At 51.9% G+C, this 14929-nt stretch overlaps 1 protein-coding gene across 1 annotated transcript in view; it reads right to left on the bottom strand.

The window, feature by feature from the left end:
* The window catches only part of LOC124006088 (regulating synaptic membrane exocytosis protein 2-like), a 324465-nt gene that overhangs the window by 254950 nt on the left and 54586 nt on the right, over nucleotides 1-14929 (bottom strand). Inside the window, 1 exon segment of the mRNA XM_046315851.1 lies at nucleotides 1452-1683. Coding sequence (XP_046171807.1) covers nucleotides 1452-1683 — 232 coding nt within the window.

A 14929-nucleotide genomic window follows, 5' to 3' on the forward strand; every position in this document is an offset into this window, starting at 1 on the left:
AGAGAGAGAGAGAGAGAGAGAGAGAGGGAAGACAGGGACAGAGAGAGAGGGAGTGGAAGACAGGGACAGAGAGAGAGAGAGAGAGAGAGAGAGAGAGAGAGAGAGAGAGAGAGAGAGAGAGAGAGAGAGAGAGAGAGAGAGAGAGAGAGAGAGGAAGACAGGGACAGAGAGAGAGAGAGAGGGAGTGGAAGACAGGGACAGAGAGAGAGAGAGAGAGAGAGAGAGAGAGAGAGAGAGAGAGAGAGAGAGAGAGCGAGAGAGAGAGAGAGCGAGAGAGAGAGAGAGAGAGAGAGAGAGAGAGAGAGAGGAAGAAAGGAACGGGGAGAAAGATTGTGAGTAACATTAGTACACTTTGACACATCTCATTCCGACAGTGAGGGTATTGGACGGTACCAAGCATAAACACTAGGTCACATATTAATAAATCACTCTGTAGGAGGATTTCACAACAAGGTTAGTTAGTTAAACAGTGGAGCAGCATGGTAATACACAGCAGACATGAGATTTAGGGCTGTTGTGAGATGCCAGGGGAGAAGCTCCCCCCAGTGGTAAAGAAAGAGATTTACATTTGACATAATTAGGAGACCCTCTTATCCAGAGCAACTAGGGTTAAGTGCTTTGCTCAAGGGAACATCGACTCTGGGATTCAAACCAGCAATCTTTTGGCTACTGGCCTAACACTTTTAACCGCTAGGCTACCTGACACCAAACTGAAAACAAGACCTGAAGAAATCACTGCATCTAGCATCATCCCTCACCACATTTACAGTCAGAGTCTAACAAAGTAATGCTGGGAGAATCATTAGTAGGAGTTGGTATATGGTATAGATCGTCAGTAGGATGTGTTGTGAGCTGCACCACTGTCTGTATCTGGCTTGAGGCCCCGTTTCTGATTTCACACTAATGTTTCATAACCCAGTGGAGGATTTGATTTGAGACAGAAATGGATGGACTAGTCAGGCTATTTTTGGGAGCCAAGAGAGAGAGAAGCAGCAAAAAAAACCTCTCTCACGACAGCTGGACTGGACTGGCCTGCATGTGATTGTAGAAAACGTGTTTTATTGACAAGTGACTTCCACCTTCTCACTGTAATCTTACAAGAGGACAATCACTACAAAAACATGTCCATGTATGTGTGTGTGTGTGTGTGTGTGTGTGTGTGTGTGTGTGTGTGTGTGTGTGTGTGTGTGTGTGTGTGTGTGTGTGTGTGTGTGTGTGTGTGTGTGTGTGTGTGTGTGTGTGTGTGTGTGTGTGTGTGTGTGTGTGTGTGTGTGTGTGTGTGTGTGTGTGTGTGTGTGTGTGTGTGTGTGTGTCTATGTGTGTGTGTGTAATCTTATAAGAGAACAATCATTACAAAACATTTTTGTCAGGTATGCATGCAGGTCTGTATGTGTGTGTACGTGCGTTCATAGACACAGACAAACAGAGGTAGCTAGGCTCAACCTCCTCACCTTATTTGACCGCAGAGACACTCGTCCTCCACACCGAGCACAGAATTTTGTTTGGCAATATGAACAGAGGTGGCCGCAGCCGTCAGCGAATTTGGTTTTGTGGCAAATCCCACAGGTAGGAGAGTCATTGGGGTTCTTCTGGGGTTCTCCTGTCGTCCCCGTCTGCGGGGTCGTATCGTCCCCCATCTTCTTCACCTGGTCCTTGTAGCTCTCAAACTGCTGGTGCAGCTTCCTGCAAGGAAGGAAGCAAGAGAGGAGCGCAGTTAGGAAAAGATCAGTTCAGAACAGAAACTTTGTCCTAAATGGCTCCCTAGTCTCTAGTTCCGTTAAAGTGCACTACTTTCGCCAGAGTTTAACAATGCACTTCAAGGGATAGGAAGTCATTTCAGATGTATTTGTGCTGTAACTGCAGGATGTTGTGTGAAGTCCATTAGTGTTGGTAGACAGCAAAGCAGCGTATGTAGCTCTGATTCCTTTCTAAGAGAAATGTAGGGAACACTTTCTATGAGGAACATGCTTTATAATGGCCTTGATTATATAAACTTATAGAAAGTGTAACCAAAATGTTTTGTCAACCAAATAACCTACAGTTTGTTACATACAACTGTCAGAGATAGAAATGTTTCAGAGTATGTTCTGCATTGCATATTGTTGTACTGTTACTATAGATCTCCATTCACATAGAGTTGCACCCATCTTTACTGAAACAAGGCGGGCCAGGTAGGAAGGTATAGAGTTTGCATTGTACGTTTAAGAGCCTAACGTAATTCCACTTACTCAGGTTCCCGGCGTTGAATGAATCATTTGTACCTGTGTTTCTATTTCAGGGCGGGGCCCGAGACGTAAGCTAATACAGCCCTCCAAATGTCAATGCCCACACTTCAGTGGAAAGAACCCATCAAATCTGTTTTCACAGCAACAACATCATGACTGGGTAGCCTACACTACAGCATCCATCCAACCATCGGGCTAACAGTGCCTTTAGACAGTGCAGAGGAATCAGACTATTGAGTAGGCCTCCATGTGGATCACTGAAACAACGTCGACCCTTCAAGTCTTCAGACATTGTTTCTACGAACCAGATGGGAACATAGATTGCAGTAGGCAAAGTATTTGTATGTGTCCCAAATATCACTCTATACCCTACGCAGTGCACTACTTTTGACCAGTGCCCTGTGGGAAAAGGGTGCCAAATAAGGAAAAGGGGGCCATTTGGAAGGAAGCTTTTAGCTCAACATTCTCTTTTAATCTGCACCGCCTGCTCAAAACACTAGATGTACATTCAGTGTCATATTGTCCTATACTCTCCCAATACACCCACACATGACAGGTCCAATCGAACCTGAGGACCAGAGGATCCTGAAATGCTACATCACACAGATAGACCAGCATGCATTTTGTACGACACATGTCAATCGGGTGTATCCTTGGAAACTAAAACCCTGGCTGACTTCATGATATGGCGTTTAGAATTGATTTCGTCTCCACATTTTCCACTGCAACATTCATTAGTCACGTGAATTATTTACCAGAGCTATCATTTTACCGTCCGTATGCATGTACTGTATTTATTTTATTGATTTATTTTGCTCCTTTGCACCCCATTATTTTTATTTCTACTTTGCACATTATTCCACTTCAAATCTACCATTCCAGTGTTTTACTTGCTATATTGTATTTACTTTGCCACCATGGACTTTTTTTGCCTCTACTTCCCTTATCTCACCTCATTTGCTCACATTGTATATAGACTTGTTTATACTGTATTATTGACTGTATGTTTGTTTTACTCCATGTGTAACTCTGTGTCGTTGTATCTGTCGAACTGCTTTGCTTTATCTTGGCCAGGTCGCGATTGTAAATGAGAACTTGTTCTCAACTTGCCTACCTGGTTAAATAAAGGTGAAATAAATCAAATAAAATGCATGAATTGGTGTTGCATAGGTGGTAAACATGCTGCTTCTTCTTTCCCACAAACAGGCCTTTTATTTAGATCCCAAATGTAATTGGCTCGATGTGGCTGGGCCTTGTCTGATGACGATCACCCTGCTGAACACTAGATAGAGACGGGACCCTGGATGGCACCTCTCTGTGTCACACTGCCACGCTGCTGTACCCATCCTGCTGAACACTAGATAGAGACGGGACTCTGGATGAACACTGGGTGGTGTGGTGTTGTTTAACAGACACACACAGACACACACAGACACACACAGACACACACAGACACAGACAGACACAGACCAGACACACACAGACACAGACCAGACACACAGAGACACACACAGACACACACAGACACAGACCAGACACACACACAGACACACACAGACAAAGACCAGACACATACAGACACACACACATGCACACACATACAAACACAGACACAGACAAAGACACAGACAGACACACATACACAGACACCAGAACAAGTCTACAGATAGAAGACTTGTTAATGGTATGTGGATATTGGGTAGCAGTGTCTGCTGTTTAGAGACTGGGTTCTCAAACTGGGGTCCACAGTACTGCAGGAGGTCTGCGGCCAGACACACACAAAAAAGAATAGTTCTAACCACAGATTACCTTTGGGCCAAGGGATCTGTGGAATAGAATAGTTCTAACCACAGATTACCTTTGGGCCAAGGGATCTGTGGAATAGAATAGTTCTAACCACAGATTACCTTTGGGCCAAGGGATCTGTGGAATAGAATAGTTCTAACCACAGATTACCTTTGGGCCAAGGGATCTGTGGAATAGAATAGTTCTAACCACAGATTACCTTTGGGCCAAGGGATCTGTGGAATAGAATAGTTCTAGTTCCTCCTTCTAGGGGAGGAGAGAAATAGAGGAAGGGGGGAGAAATAGAGGAGAGGGGGAAGGAGAGAAATAGAGGAGAGGGGGAGGAGAGAAATAGAGGAGAGGGGGAAGGAGAGAAATAGAGGAGAGGGGGAGGAGAGAAATAGAGGAGAGGGGGAGGAGAGAAATAGAGGAGAGGGGGAAAGAGAGAAATAGAGGAGAGGGGGAGGAGAGAGAACAATAGAGGAGAGGGGGAGGAGAGAAATAGAGGAGAGGGGGAGGAGAGAAATAGAGGAGAGGGGGAAGGAGAGAAATAGAGGATAGGGGGAGGAGAGAAATAGAGGAGAGGGGGGGAAATAGAGGAGAGGGGGAAGGAGAGAAATAGAGGAGAGGGGAGGAGAGAAATAGAGGAGGGGGAGAGAAATAGAGGAGAGGGGGAAGGAGAGAAATAGAGGAGAGGGGAGGAGAGAAATAGAGGAGGGGGAGAGAAATAGAGGAGAGGGGGAAGGAGAGAAATAGAGGAGAGGGGAGGAGAGAAATAGAGGAGGGGGGAGAGAAATAGAGGAGAGGGGGAAGGAGAGAAATAGAGGAGAGGGGGAAGGAGAGAAATAGAGGAGGGGGAGAGAAATAGAGGAGAGGGGGAAGGAGAGACAGAGGAGAGGGGAGGAGAGAAAATAGTGGAGGGGGGGGAGAGAAATAGAGGAGAGGGGGAAGGAGAGAAATAGAGGAGAGGGGGAGGAGAGAGGAGAGGGGGAGGAGAGAAATAGAGGAGAGGGGGAGGAGAGAGGAGAGGGGGAGGAGAGAAATAGGGGAGAGGGGGAGGAGAGAGGAGAGGGGAGGAGAGAAATAGATGAGAGGGGGAGGAGAGAGGAGAGGGGGAGGAGAGAAATAGAGGAGAGGGGGAGGAGAGAAATAGAGGAGAGGGGGAGGAGAGAGGAGAGGGGGAGGAGAGAAATAGAGGAGAGGGGGAGGAGAGAAATAGAGGAGAGGGGGAGGAGAGAAATAGAGGAGAGGGGGAAGGAGAGAAATAGAGGAGAGGGGGAGGAGAGAGAAAATAGAGGAGAGGGGGAGAGAAATAGAGGAGAGGGGGAGGAGAGAAATAGAGGAGAGGGGGAAGGAGAGAAATAGAGGAGGGGAGGAGAGAAATAGAGGAGGGGGAGAGAAATAGAGGAGAGGGGGAAGGAGAGAAATAGAGGAGAGGGGAGGAGAGAAATAGAGGAGGGGAGAGAAATAGAGGAGAGGGGGAAGGAGAGAAATAGAGGAGAGGGAGGAGAGAAATAGAGGAGGGGGGAGAGAAATAGAGGAGAGGGGGAAGGAGAGAAATAGAGGAGAGGGGGGAGAGAAATAGAGGAGAGGGGGAAGGAGAGAAATAGAGGATAGGGGGAGGAGAGAAATAGAGGAGAGGGGGGGGAAATAGAGGAGGGGGAGAGAAACAGAGGAGAGGGGGAAGGAGAGAAATAGAGGAGAGGGGAGGAGAGAAACAGAGGAGAGGGGGAAGGAGAGAAATAGAGGAGAGGGGAGGAGAGAAATAGAGGAGGGGGAGAGAAATAGAGGAGAGGGGGAAGGAGAGAAATAGAGGAGAGGGGAGGAGAGAAATAGAGGAGGGGGGAGAAATAGAGGAGAGGGGGAAGGAGAGAAATAGAGGAGAAGGGGAAGGAGAGAAATAGAGGAGGGGGAGAGAAATAGAGGAGAGGGGGAAGGAGAGAAATAGAGGAGAGGGGAGGAGAGAAATAGTGGAGGGGGAGAGAAATAGAGGAGAGGGGGAGGAGAGAGGAGAGGGGGAGAGAAATAGAGGAGAGGGGGAGGAGAGAAAGGGGGAGGAGGAAATAGGGAGGGGGAGGAGAGAGGAGAGAGGGAGGAGAGAAATAGAGGAGAGGGGGAGGAGAGAGGAGAGAGGGAGGAGAGAAATGGAGGAGAGGGGGAGGAGAGAGGAGAGGGGGAGGAGAGAAATAGAGGAGAGGGGGAGGAGAGAGGAGAGGGGGAGCAGAGAAATAGAGGAGAGGGGGAGGAGAGAGGAGAGGGGGAGGAGAGAAATAGAGGAGAGGGGGAGGAGAGAGGGAGAGGGGGAGGAGAGAAATAGAGGAGAGGGGGAGGAGAGAGGAGAGGGGGAGGAGAGAAATAGAGGAGAGGGGGAGGAGAGAGGAGAGGGGGAGGAGAGAAATAGAGGAGAGGGGGAGGAGAGAAATAGAGGAGAGGGGGAGGAGAGAGGAGAGGGGGAGGAGAGAAATAGAGGAGAGGGGGAGGAGAGAGAAGAGGGGGAAGGAGAGAAATAGAGGAGAGGGGGAGGAGAGAGGAGAGGGGAGGAGAGAAATAGAGGAGAGGGGGAGGAGAGAAATAGAGGAGAGGGGGAGGAGAGAGGAGAGGGGGAGGAGAGAAATAGAGGAGAGGGGGGAGGAGAGAGAAGAGGGGGAAGGAGAGAAATAGAGGAGAGGGGGAGGAGAGAGGAGAGGGGGAGGAGAGAAATAGAGGAGAGGGGGAGGAGAGAGGAGAGGGGGAGGAGAGAAATAGAGGAGAGGGGGAGGAGAGAAATGGAGGAGAGGGGGAGGAGAGAGGAGAGGGGGAGGAGAGAAATAGAGGAGAGGGGGAGGAGAGAAATAGAGGAGAGGGGGAGGAGAGAAATAGAGGAGAGGGGGAGGAGAGAAATAGAGGAGAGGGGGAGGAGAGAGGGAGGAGAGAGGAGAGGGGGAGGAGAGAAATAGATGAGAGGGGGAGGAGAGAGGAGAGGGGGAGGAGAGAAATAGAGGAGAGGGGGAGGAGAGAAATAGAGGAGAGGGGGAGGAGAGAAATAGAGGAGAGGGGGAGGAGAGAAATAGAGGAGAGGGGGAGGAGAGAAATAGAGGAGAGGGGGGAAGGAGAGAAATAGAGGAGAGGGGGGAGGAGAGAGAAAAATAGAGGAGAGGGGGAGGAGAGAGAAAAATAGAGGAGAGGGGGAGAGAAATAGAGGAGAGGGGGAGGAGAGAAATAGAGGAGAGGGGGAGGAGAGAAATAGAGGAGAGGGGGAGGAGAGAAATAGAGGAGAGGGGGAGGAGAGAAATAGAGGAGAGGGGGAAGGAGAGAAATAGAGGAGAGGGGGAGGAGAGAGAAAAATAGAGGAGAGGGGGAGGAGAGAGAAAAATAGAGGAGAGGGGGGGAGAGAAATAGAGGAGAGGGGGAGGAGAGAAATAGAGGAGAGGGGGAAGGAGAGAAATAGAGGATAGGGGGAGGAGAAAATAGAGGAGAGGGGGAGGAGAGAAATAGAGGAGAGGGGGGAGAAATAGAGGAGAGGGGGAAGGAGATAAATAGGGGAGAGGGGAGGAGAGAAATAGAGGAGGGGGAGAGAAATAGAGGAGAGGGGGAAGGAGAGAAATAGAGGAGAGGGGAGGAGAGAAATAGAGGAGGGGGAGAGAAATAGAGGAGAGGGGGAAGGAGAGAAATAGAGGAGAGGGGAGGAGAGAAATAGAGGAGGGGGAGAGAAATAGAGGAGAGGGGGAAGGAGAGAAATAGAGGAGAGGGGGAAGGAGAGAAATAGAGGAGGGGGAGAGAAATAGAGGAGAGGGGGAAGGAGAGAAATAGAGGAGAGGGGAGGAGAGAAATAGTGGAGGGGGGAGAGAAATAGAGGAGAGGGGGAAGGAGAGAAATAGAGGAGATGGGGAGGAGAGAGGAGAGGGGGAGGAGAGAAATAGAGGAGAGGGGGAGGAGAGAGGAGAGGGGAGGAGAGAAATAGAGGAGAGGGGGAGGAGAGAGAAAAATAGAGGAGAGGGGGAGAGAAATAGAGGAGAGGGGGAGGAGAGAAATAGAGGATAGGGGGTGGAGAGAAATAGAGGAGAGGGGGGAAATAGAGGAGAGGGGGAAGGAGAGAAATAGAGGAGAGGGGAGGAGAGAAATAGAGGAGAGGGGAGGAGAGAAATAGAGGAGGGGGAGAGAAACAGAGGAGAGGGGGAAGGAGAGAAATAGAGGAGAGGGGAGGAGAGAAATAGAGGAGGGGGAGAGAAATAGAGGAGGGGGAAGGAGAGAAATAGAGGAGAGGGAAGGAGAGAAATAGAGGAGAGGGGGAAGGAGAGAAATAGAGGAGGGGGAGAGAAATAGAGGAGAGGGGGAAGGAGAGAAATAGAGGAGGGGGAGAGAAATAGAGGAGAGGGGGAAGGAGAGAAATAGAGGAGAGGGGAGGAGAGAAATAGTGGAGGGGGAGAGAAATAGAGGAGAGGGGGAGGAGAGAGGAGAGCGGGAGGAGAGAAATAGAGGAGAGGGGGAGGAGAGAGGAGAGGGGGAGGAGAGAAATAGAGGAGAGGGGGAGGAGAGAGGAGAGGGGGAGGAGAGAAATGGAGGAGAGGGGGAGGAGAGAGGAGAGGGGGAGGAGAGAAATAGAGGAGAGGGGGAGGAGAGAGGAGAGGGGGAGGAGAGAAATAGATGAGAGGGGGAGGAGAGAGGAGAGGGGGAGGAGAGAAATAGAGGAGAGGGGGAGGAGAGAAATAGAGGAGAGGGGGAGGAGAGAGGAGAGGGGGAGGAGAGAAATAGAGGAGAGGGGGAGGAGAGAGGAGAGGGGGAGGAGAGAAATAGAGAAGAGGGGGAGGAGAGAGGAGAGGGGGAGAAGAGAAATAGAGGAGAGGGGGAGGAGAGAGGAGAGAAATAGAGGAGGGGGAGAAATAGAGGAGAGGGGGAAGGAGAGAAATAGAGGAGAGGGGAGGAGAGAAATAGAGGAGGGGGGAGAAATAGAGGAGGGGGAGAGAAATAGAGGGGAGGGGGAAGGAGAGAAATAGAGGAGAGGGGAGGAGAGAAATAGAGGAAGGGGGAGAAATAGAGGAGAGGGTGAAGGAGAGAAATAGAGGAGAGGGGGAGGAGAGAAATAGAGGAGAGGGGGAAGGAGAGAAATAGAGGAGAGGGGAGGAGAGAAATAGAGGAGAGGGGGAGGAGAGAAATAGAGGAGAGGGGGAGGAGAGAGGAGAGGGGGAGAAGAGAAATAGAGGAGAGGGGGAGGAGAGAGGAGAGAAATAGAGGAGGGGGAGAAATAGAGGAGAGGGGGAAGGAGAGAAATAGAGGAGAGGGGAGGAGAGAAATAGAGGAGAGGGGGAGAGAAATAGAGGAGAGGGGAGGAGAGAAATAGAGGAGGGGGGAAATAGAGGAGAGGGGAGGAGAGAAATAGTGGAGGGGGGAGAGAAATAGAGGAGAGGGGGAAGGAGAGAAATAGAGGAGAGGGGGAGGAGAGAGGAGAGGGGGAGGAGAGAAAATAGAGGAGAGGGGGAGGAGAGAGGAGAGGGGGAGGAGAGAAATAGAGGAGAGGGGGAGGAGAGAGGAGAGGGGGAGGAGAGAAATGGAGGAGAGGGGGAGGAGAGAGGAGAGGGGGAGGAGATAAATAGAGGAGAGGGGGAGGAGAGAGAAAAATAGAGGAGAGGGGGAGGAGAGAAATAGAGGAGAGGGGAGAGGAGAGAAATAGAGGAGAGGGGGAGGAGAGAGGAGAGGGGGAGGAGAGAAATAGAGGAGAGGGGAGGAGAGAGGAGAGGGGGAGGAGAGAAATAGAGGAGAGGGGGAGGGGAGAGGAGAGGGGGAGGAGAGAAATAGATGAGAGGGGGAGGAGAGAGGAGAGGGGGAGGAGAGAAATAGAGGAGAGGGGAGGAGAGAGGAGAGGGGGAGCAGAGAAATAGAGGAGAGGGGGAGTAGAGAGGAGAGGGGAGGAGAGAAATAGAGGAGAGGGGAGGAGAGAGGAGAGGGGGAGGAGAGAGGAGAGGGGGAGGAGAGAGGAGAGGGGGGAGAGAAATAGATGAGAGGGGGAGGAGAGAGGAGAGGGGGAGAAGAGAAATAGAGGAGGGGGAGAAATAGAGGGGAGGGGGAAGGAGAGAAATAGAGGAGAGGGGAGGAGAGAAATAGAGGAAGGGGGAGAAATAGAGGAGAGGGTGAAGGAGAGAAATAGAGGAGAGGGGGAGGAGAGAAATAGAGGAGAGGGGGAAGGAGAGAAATAGAGGAGAGGGGGAGGAGAGAAATAGAGGAGAGGGGGAGGAGAGAAATAGAGAAGAGGGGGAGGAGAGAGGAGAGGGGGAGAAGAGAAATAGAGGAGAGAGGAGAGAAATAGAGGAGGGGGAGAAATAGAGGAGAGGGGGAAGGAGAGAAATAGAGGAGAGGGGAGGAGAGAAATAGAGGAGAGGGGGAGAGAAATAGAGGAGAGGGGAGGAGAGAAATAGAGGAGGGGGGGAAATAGAGGGGAGGGGGAAGGAGAAAAATAGAGGAGAGGGGAGGAGAGAAATAGAGGAAGGGGGAGAAATAGAGGAGAGGGGGAAGGAGAGAAATAGAGGAGAGGGGGAGGAGAGAAATAGAGGAGAGGGGGAAGGAGAGAAATAGAGGAGAGGGGGAGGAGAGAAATAGAGGAGAGGGGGAGGAGAGAAATAGAGGAGAGGGGGAGGAGAGAAATAGAGGAGAGGGGGAAGGAGAGAAATAGAGGAGAGGAGGGAGGAGAGAGAAAAATAGAGGAGAGGGGGAGGAGAGAAATAGAGGAGAGGGGGAGGAGAGAAATAGAGGAGAGGGGGAAGGAGAGAAATAGAGGAGAGGGGGAGGAGAGAAATAGAGGAGAGGGGGGAGAAATAGAGGAGAGGGGGAAGGAGAGAAATAGAGGAGAGGGGAGGAGAGAAATAGAGGAGGGGGAGAGAAATAGAGGAGAGGGGGAAGGAGAGAAATAGAGGAGAGGGGAGGAGAGAAATAGAGGAGGGGGAGAGAAATAGAGGAGAGGGGGAGGAGAGAAATAGAGGAGAGGGGGAAGGAGAGAAATAGAGGAGAGGGGGAGGAGAGAAATAGAGGAGAGGGGGAGGAGAGAAATAGAGGAGAGGGGGAGGAGAGAAATAGAGGAGAGGGGGAGGAGAGAAATAGAGGAGAGGGGGAAGGAGAGAAATAGAGGAGAGGGGGAAGGAGAGAAATAGAGGAGGGGGGAGAGAAATAGAGGAGAGGGGGAAGGAGAGAAATAGAGGAGAGGGGAGGAGAGAAATAGTGGAGGGGGGGAGAGAAATAGAGGAGAGGGGGAAGGAGAGAAATAGAGGAGAGGGGGAGGAGAGAGGAGAGGGGAGGGAGAGAGGAGAGGGGGAGGAGAGAAATAGAGGAGAGGGGGAGGAGAGAGGAGAGGGGGAGGAGAGAAATGGAGGAGAGGGGGAGGAGATAAATAGAGGAGAGGGGGAGGAGAGAGAAAAATAGAGGAGAGGGGGAAGGAGAGAAATAGAGGAGAGGGGGAGGAGAGAGAAAAATAGAGGAGAGGGGGAGGAGAGAAATAGAGGAGAGGGGGGAGAGAAATAGAGGAGAGGGGGAGGAGAGAAATAGAGGAGAGGGGGAGGAGAGAGGAGAGGGGGAGGAGAGAAATAGAGGAGAGCGGGAGGAGAGAGGAGAGGGGGAGGAGAGAAATAGAGGAGAGGGGGAGGAGAGAGGAGAGGGGGAGGAGAGAAATAGATGAGAGGGGGAGGAGAGAGGAGAGGGGGAGGAGAGAAATAGAGGAGAGGGGGAGGAGAGAGGAGAGGGGGAGCAGAGAAATAGAGGAGAGGGGGAGTAGAGAGGAGAGGGGGAGGAGAGAAATAGAGGAGAGGGGAGGAGAGAGGAGAGGGGAGGAGAGAGGAGAGGGGGAGGAGAGAGGAGAGGGGGAGGAGAGAAATAGATGAGAGGGGGAGGAGAGAGGAGAGGGGGAGAAGAGAAATAGAGGAGGGGGGGAGAAATAGAGGGGAGGGGGAAGGAGAGAAATAGAGGAGAGGGGAGGAGAGAAATAGAGGAAGGGGGAGAAATAGAGGAGAGGGGTGAAGGAGAGAAATAGAGGAGAGGGGGAGGAGAGAAATAGAGGAGAGGGGGAAGGAGAGAAATAGAGGAGAGGGGGAGGAGAGAGGAGAGGGGGAGGAGAGAAATGGAGGAGAGGGGGAGGAGAGAGGAGAGGGGAGGAGATAAATAGAGGAGAGGGGGAGGAGAGAGAAAATAGAGGAGAGGGGGAAGGAGAGAAATAGAGGAGAGGGGGAGGAGAGAGAAAAATAGAGGAGAGGGGGAGGAGAGAAATAGAGGAGAGGGGAGAGGAGAGAAATAGAGGAGAGGGGGAGGAGAGAGGAGAGGGGGAGGAGAGAAATAGAGGAGAGGGGGAGGAGAGAGGAGAGGGGGAGGAGAGAAATAGAGGAGAGGGGGAGGAGAGAGGAGAGGGGGAGGAGAGAAATAGATGAGAGGGGGAGGAGAGAGGAGAGGGGGAGGAGAGAAATAGAGGAGAGGGGGAGGAGAGAGGAGAGGGGGAGCAGAGAAATAGAGGAGAGGGGGAGGACAGAGGAGAGGGGGAGAAGAGAAATAGAGGAGGGGGGAGAAATAGAGGGGAGGGGAAGGAGAGAAATAGAGGAGAGGGAGGAGAGAAATAGAGGAAGGGGGGAGAAATAGAGGAGAGGGTGAAGGAGAGAAATAGAGGAGAGGGGGAGGAGAGAAATAGAGGAGAGGGGGAAGGAGAGAAATAGAGGAGAGGGGGAGGAGAGAAATAGAGGAGAGGGGGAGGAGAGAAATGGAGAAGAGGGGGAGGAGAGAGGAGAGGGGGAGAAGAGAAATAGAGGAGAGGGGGAGGAGAGAGGAGAGAAATAGAGGAGGGGGGAGAAATAGAGGAGAGGGGGAGGAGAGAAATAGAGGAGAGGGGAGGAGAGAAATAGAGGAGAGGGGAGAGAAATAGAGGAGGAAATAGAGGGGAGGGGGAAGGAGAAAAATAGAGGAAGGGGGGAGAAATAGAGGAGAGAGGGAAGGAGAGAAATAGAGGAGAGGGGGAGGAGAGAAAATAGAGGAGAGGGGGAAGGAGAGAAATAGAGGAGAGGGGGAGGAGAGAAATAGAGGAGAGGGGGGGAGAGAAATAGAGGAGAGGGGGAGGAGAGAAATAGAGGAGAGGGGGAGGAGAGAAATAGAGGAGAGGGGAAGGAGAGAAATAGAGGAGAGGGGGAGGAGAGAAAAATAGAGGAGAGGGGGAGGAGAGAAATAGAGGAGAGGGGGAGGAGAGAAATAGAGGAGAGGGGGAAGGAGAGAAATAGAGGAGAGGGGGAGGAGAGAAATAGAGAGAAGAAATAGAGGAGAGGGGGAAGGAGAGAAATAGAGGAGAGGGGAGGAGAGAAATAGAGGAGGGGGAGAGAAATAGAGGAGAGGGGGAAGGAGAGAAATAGAGGAGAGGGGAGGAGAGAAAAATAGAGGAGAAATAGAGGGAGGGGGAGGAGAGAAATAGAGGAGAGGGGGAAGGAGAGAAATAGAGGAGAGGGGGAGGAGAGAAATAGAGGAGAGGGGGAGGAGAGAAATAGAGGAGAGGGGGAGGAGAGAAATAGAGGAGAGGGGGAAGGAGAGAAATAGAGGAGAGGGGGAAGGAGAGAAATAGAGGAGGGGGAGAGAAATAGAGGAGAGGGGGAAGGAGAGAAATAGAGGAGAGGGGAGGAGAGAAATAGTGGAGGGGGAGAGAAATAGAGGAGAGGGGGAAGGAGAGAAATAGAGGAGAGGGGGAGGAGAGAGGAGAGGGGGAGGAGAGAAATAGAGGAGAGGGGGAGGAGAGAGGAGAGGGGGGAGGAGAGAAATAGAGGAGAGGGGAGGAGAGAGGAGAGGGGGAGGAGAGAAATGGAGGAGAGGGGGAGGAGAGAGGAGAGGGGGAGGAGATAAATAGAGGAGAGGGGGAGGAGAGAAAAAATAGAGGAGAGGGGGAGGAGAGAAATAGAGGAGAGGGGGAGGGAGAGAAATAGAGGAGAGGGGGAGGAGAGAGGAGAGGGGGAGGGAGAGAAATAGAGGAGAGGGGAGAGAGGAGAGGGGGAGGAGAAATAGAGGAGAGGGGGAGGAGAGAGAGAGGGGGAGGAGAGAAATAGATGAGAGGGGGAGGAGAGAGGAGAGGGGGAGGAGAGAAATAGAGGAGAGGGGGAGGAGAGGAGAGGGGGAGCAGAGAAATAGAGGAGAGGGGGAGTAGAGAGGAGAGGGGGAGGAGAGAAATAGAGGAGAGGGGAGGAGGAGGAGAGGGGAGGGAGAGAGGAGAGGGGGAGGAGAGAGGAGAGGGGGAGGAGAGAAATAGATGAGAGGGGGAGGAGAGAGAGAAGAAGAGAAATAGAGGAGGGGGAGGAGAGAGGAGAGGGGGAGAGAGAAATGGAGGAGAGGGGGAGGAGAGAGAGAGGGGAGGAGAGAAATAGAGGAGAGGGGGAGGAGAGAAAAAATAGAGGAGAGGGGAGGAGAGAAATAGAGGAGAGGGGGAGAGAGAAATAGAGGAGAGGGGGAGGAGAGAGGAGAGGGGGAGGAGAGAAATAGAGGAGAGGGGGAGGAGAGAGGAGAGGGGGAGGAGAGAAATAGAGGAGAGGGGGAGGAGAGAGGAGAGGGGGAGGAGAGAAATAGATGAGAGGGGGAGGAGAGAGGAGAGGGGGAGGAGAGAAATAGAGGAGAGGGGGAGGAGAGAGGAGAGGGGAGCAGAGAAATAGAGGAGAGGGGGAGTAGAGAGGAGAGGGGGAGGAGAGAAATAGAGGAGAGGGGAGGAGAGAGGAGAGGGGGAGGAGAGAGGAGAGGGGGAGGAGAGAGGAGAGGGGGAGGAGAGAAATAGATGAGAGGGGGAGGAGAGAGAGGAGAGGGGGAGAAGAGAAATAGAGGAGGGGGGAGAAATAGAGGGGAGGGGGAAGGAGAGAAATAGAGGAGAGGGGAGGAGAGAAATAGAGGAAGGGGGAGAAATAGAGGAGAGGGTGAAGGAGAGAAATAGAGGAGAGGGGGAGGAGAGAAATAGA

The sequence above is a fragment of the Oncorhynchus gorbuscha genome, linkage group LG19, assembly GCF_021184085.1.
Source record: "Oncorhynchus gorbuscha isolate QuinsamMale2020 ecotype Even-year linkage group LG19, OgorEven_v1.0, whole genome shotgun sequence".
NCBI classification, from domain to species: Eukaryota; Metazoa; Chordata; class Actinopteri; order Salmoniformes; family Salmonidae; genus Oncorhynchus; species Oncorhynchus gorbuscha.